At 32.1% G+C, this 5977-nt stretch overlaps 1 protein-coding gene across 1 annotated transcript; it reads right to left on the reverse strand.

Annotated features, from left to right (window-relative positions):
* Positions 1-4122: 4122 nt before the first annotated feature.
* On the reverse strand, positions 4123-5673 carry LOC116016005. Its single transcript, XM_031256174.1, has one exon. It carries the CDS (start codon positions 5671-5673, stop codon positions 4123-4125), a length of 1551 nt encoding a protein of 516 aa, XP_031112034.1.
* Positions 5674-5977: the final 304 nt, after the last annotated feature.

The raw sequence follows: 5977 nt of genomic DNA on the forward strand, positions 1-5977 counted from the left end.
TAAACGGGTTGACACGATAGACACGTTTTGTTAATAGAGTTCGAGTTGTATCGACACGATATGACACGAAACCCAATAAACCTATTAATATTTTAAAAAAAAACTAAAATTTAAAGTTAAGTTATATAAAAAAGAAATAAAACCTACAATTCAATCCATCAAACAAACTAAAAAAAAATTCAATTGATAACATTCATACAATGATAAAAATAACATCCAACAATCATAATTAAAGAAGTCTATACTAATTTTTAGAATAAAACTGAACACAATAAAAATTCACATTTCAAATTGTCGGACATCAATAATTAGTGTAGGACATTTGCGTCCGGAATACTCCGGACGCATATGCCATGGACGCAGTTGCCCGGACGCAGATAGTCGACCAGCTGCGTTCGGAACTAGGCAGTTTCAGACGCAGCTGGTCTTTTTTACTTTTTTTTTTAAATTAATCAGTTGCGTTCGGAACTGGGCAGTTCTGGATGCAGCTAATTTTTTTTTTATATACTATTTATTTGCTGTGCACCCTAGAAAATTTTTTGTAGCATTTACAATATAGTAGTTCCTGCCCAGTTCTCAACACATACATATCAAACCACACCAACTTCACAAATCTCAAATCTAAATTGTCAAGACTTCAAAGCTAAGTTAGTTACCAACACCTCAAAGCTACCTAAAGCTAGCTAAGTTCTCAAAACAATCTATTCAACACCATCCAACACTAGCTACTTCAAAGTTTTCAAAACTTCAACAATAAATAACACTTCAAATCTAAATAATTCTCAACAATTCAAAACTAAGTTACCAACACTTCAAATCTAGCTAAATTCTCAAAACAATCCATTCAAAATCATCCAATACTTCAAAGTTTTCAAAACACTTTACTCAAGCAAAGTAAACACTACTAAATTAATAAAAAATAAGTACCAACACATACATCATTACAATTAACTAAATAAGAGTTCAAACATTATATATATAAGAAACATGCATGTTTACCTACAACAATATATAAATAAAACATTTTTACCTACACAAAACATCATAAGCATTCTTCACAAAAGTATTTCGCCCAAATTTCACGAATTTCATCAATTTCATTCTTCGTGTAGGGTTTTGACCTTGCAAATGCCTACAAAAATTTAAAAATTATCAAATTATTAGTTTTAACATTAATAAAATATAATTTGAAATTATTTAGTTTTATTAAATTTTACTTACCGGTTCTAAATCTTCAAACTCATGGTATAAAGTGGATATCTCATACATATATCGCAAGACATAATATCCGCACTCTACACTATTGGGTTGTTTCGGACACTACAAATTATAAATTTTTATGTATATATATTAGAAAGTTAAACAATAAAACATTATTAATAACCTTATAAAATATATATTAGTACTCTAATTTTGATATATACCTCAATTCTCATCCAATTTACCCAATTTTTAGCTCTTTGTCCTTTCATATTTGTTGATGACCGAAATGCCCTATAATATACTCTCATAAGGTGAATTAAAAAGAATAATACTACGTAATAGTTAATTTTATATATATATATATATATATATATATATATATATATATATATTAGGAGTTTCTTACACATTCAATTGGATCTTAATCTCTAGGTCGCGGTCACATGGCATTGAGTCCAATACATAGACCGTTTTTTATTGGACGCAAATGATCAAAAGCAACCAATGACTTCTACATTATTTAAAAATAAATATGTTAACACAATTCACAAATAAGTCAATTAATTTATATAAATAACAAAAAATATAAATTTAGTTTTCTTACTGTTGATGGTATGGAGCAAAAATAAATCTCCGGTCCTTCACTTTAAGCATCGCATGCATGAGATAAGAAGTGACCGCGTTGCTATTCGAATTGATACTGTCCTTTGAAATCTTCCTTGGGCATACAAATCCAATTGATGACACTCCAATTTTCTTGCATAGCCGATAAAGACATCTAAAATGTAAATAATTAATAAAAATATGATAAAAGACTAAAGAAAAATTTTTAAATATAGGAACATTATAAAAAATTTTAAAAAATACTTACATTATAAAGACTTGTGTTATGGACACATCGAGCCAATCCATTGTCAACAAGTCTTTAATGTCGTCAAACACCACGAAAACACTATTACTTGAATGATGGAAGATTTCCTCCACCTTTACCTCCAACTCGACATAGTCTAAATTGGCGGGCAAGTGTCTTAGATATGAAACCATCTTCTTGGATTCATCTCCTAAGTGCTGCAACACATCTTCAGAAACAATGGGGGGTTGTAACTGTATGGCAAATTGATCACCACTTTGAAAATTCATCATATTTGGAGCTCTTGGAATTTCCTATGTGCCAAGAAAATTAAAAAGCTTAACAACAAGTAGAAGATATTAAATTGAACAAGATATTAAAGATATTGAATATTACCTGAAACTCATTCAGTGGATCAACGGACTGACAACTACTCCGAAGTAGTGTGCCAAACCTTGGACTAGCTTGTGCATTCTTCATAAAAGATTGGAGCTTAGATTGCAGCTGATTAAACTTGGATTCCATTTCTTTCATTGTTTCTTTTCTTATTTTGTCAGCCACTTTGTCATAAATATTTTTCTCTATAGCCTCAAGATCAATACCTAAAACACCCCCAGATGATTTTGCACGACTATGCATACCAAACACATCCCGAATCTTGCTATGCACTCCAACGCCTCTCGCATAGCCACCGTACTCATTGGTGCTAAGAGCTGCTGATATATATCATTTTGACGGGCTGGTTGGAATGATCATTGAGTCATATCTTCACACTTCTCGATCTATTGCAACACAAAATATATAACTTACATGTTAGCATTCTCATTAATAATATATATATATATATATATATATATATATATATATATATATATATATATTTAAAGTATTTGTATTACTTACAATTTTACTAAACACTGCCATTGTTTTTTCGTTGGGAATGTAATAACTTCCATCTTCAGATTTTTTTAGACCGCGCTCAAACCCAATCCAAGCTACAATCACTTACTGCTATTTTCGATGTAATAGAAGCGCAAGAAGATTGTGAAGACAATGGGTCAGACATCATCCACTCAGACTGCTTTCCAATATAACCTCTGGATCCTAAGTAGTGAGAATGCTCATTTCGAACTTGCAACTCCCTATACTCCTGACTTTTGACCTAAAATAGAATTTGTTATTAAATAATAGCATGTTAATAGTAATAAAGCATTAAAACTAATAAAACATGATTATTAAGTTTACCTTGAACTCCTCAATTTTATGATTTTCTACAAATGTGCTCCATTTTTTTTTTTCATTCAAGAAACTAGATAACTCAATGGGAGAGTTATATTTAGGATGCTTTTTGTTGATGAAGTCCCGCACCAATCTTGTCTTGAAATCTTTCCAACGCAACCCCAGAATCCTCAAAAAAAAAAAAAATTTTACACTTTCATTTGGGATATTAAACTTTTTGTAAATTTAGAGACAACAAAAAAAAACAAGCAATTAGATATATATATATATATATATATATATATATATATATATATATATATATATATATAAGTTAATGCTTATTACTTTAAGATCTAGCCAAATTGATTCTTTAACTCCGTGTGGGACTTGAGGCCAATCTGTGATGTTAATATCCACGTGATGACGAACTAAAGTGCCAAGATAGTTTGAGAAATCCTTTGCATTTGGGCCAATAGGCCTACATTGATCATCAAACTCAATTGTCAAAAGCTCACCAACTGGCTTTTTCTTTTTCATTTTCTTACAACATGTAGGTCCTCTTATTCTAAGCACTGAGGTAGACTCTGTAGTTTGTGTAGGCTTTGTAAGCTCTGTGGGCTCTGTGGGCTCTGTAGGGTCGGCCATGGATATTTATATACCTGCACATGCATAAGATAACAATATTATTAGAAATTATATTGTTATAAAAACATCTCTCTCTCTCTCTCTCTCTCTCTCTTTGTATATATATATATATATATATATATATATATATAAACATGTTATAAAAAAACAAATAAGATTATATTACATTTTTGAAATTATACTATCGGATGGTCAACCCACAATCATTCTCCATGATCAGTACGCATGTAACTGGTATCAATGTTATCTTCACCTAAAGCCACAGATTGAATACCAATAGAAAATGGTGGGATTTCATCAAAGACAGATTGAATACCAATAGAAAATGGTGGGATTTCATCAAAGTCAGATTGAATACCAATAGAAAATGGTGGGATTTCATCAAAGTAGTCATATTCTTCTTCATCCACAACATCACCAACACCAACAATACTTCTTTTCCCTTGCAAGACAATTGACCACTTACTATCAATAGGATCAGAAACATAGAAGATTTGTTTAGCTTGAGATGCAGGTATAAACGGTTCATCATGATATCCTAGTCGACCAAGATCAACTAAGGTAAAACTCAAATCATCTACTCGGACACCCCGTCTGTTATCAACCCAAGAACATTGGAATAGAGAAATTTTATACACCTTATAATCAAGTTCCCAAATTTCTTTAATGACTCCATAGTATGACATAGCAGCATCTACCAGGTTAGTATCTTTAGCACTAGAATACTCTCTTGATAGTGCTACTAATGTCATTCCACTGTTTTGCACCACACTTTTTCCATCTCGACATTTTGTGTAAAACGTATACCCATTAATATCATATCCTTCATAAGAGTCCACAAGAACACCAGGGTCCCACGCTAACCATCGAATGGTTTCACTGATATTATTGGACACTTGAGATAACTCTTGCATCACTGTATCTTTGAACCAGCTGATAAAAGTGTTATTGTGTTCATTTGTTATCCATCTTTCACCTTTAGAATGATTTTGTTGCCTCAGAATAGACATGTGTTGATCCAAGTATGGATGAACCTCAGAAAGGTGCTGTAGTACGAGATGATGGGCATGATTTCGCATTTTTGCACTTGGTAGAATAGCTTTATACCCAATGGTACCTTTTCCTGTGAGTCTTCCTTCATGACATGATTTAGGAACACCAATGGACTCACCATTAGACAAATAATCAATACAAAAATCAATGACTTCTTCAGCGCCATAAGCTTCAATTATACTCCCTTCTGGCCGATATCGATTTCTCACATATCCTTTCAAAATTCTCATGTATCTCTCAAATGGATACATATACCTCAAAAATACAGGACCACACATTTTAATTTCCCACACCAAGTGAACTGTTAAATGCACCCTAACATAAAAAAATAATGGGGGGAAATACATTTCAAACTGACATAAAGTTACTACCACATCAGCTTGCAACAAATCTAACACCTCTGGATCAATAACTTTACTACTAATGACATTGAAAAAGTAACAAAGCTTGGTAATGGTTTGTCTAACATAGTTTGGTAATATGCCTATAATAGCAACAGGTAACATATGTTGCATTAACACATGGCAATCATGAGATTTCATACCAACCAATTTAAGGTCCTTCATTGAAACAAGTTTTTTAATATTAGATGAATAGCCGGAAGGAACCTTAACACCATTAAGATAGCTACAAAAACTTATTTTCTCCTTTTTAGACAAAGTATAACAAGCTGGAGGTAAGTATGCATGCCCTCTTTCCATATTCTTGTGGTGCTAACTGATCCCTTATCCCCATTTCTACCATATCTTTTCTAGCTTTTATACCATCTTTTGTCTTACCTGGAATATTCAACAATGTCCCGATAATGCTATCACAAATATTTTTCTCTACATGCATTACATCAAAACAATGTCTAACAGATAAGTGCTCCCAATATGGTAAATCCCAAAATATAGACCTCTTTTTCCAAATACCCTTTTGACTTGTTTTTGAAGTTTTTCCAACACATTATCAATGTTTTTGACTCTTTCATAAACGACATCCCCTGATAATGGTGAGCGAGCT

Source organism: Ipomoea triloba, chromosome 4 (assembly GCF_003576645.1).
Source record: "Ipomoea triloba cultivar NCNSP0323 chromosome 4, ASM357664v1".
Classification (NCBI taxonomy): Eukaryota; Viridiplantae; Streptophyta; class Magnoliopsida; order Solanales; family Convolvulaceae; genus Ipomoea; species Ipomoea triloba.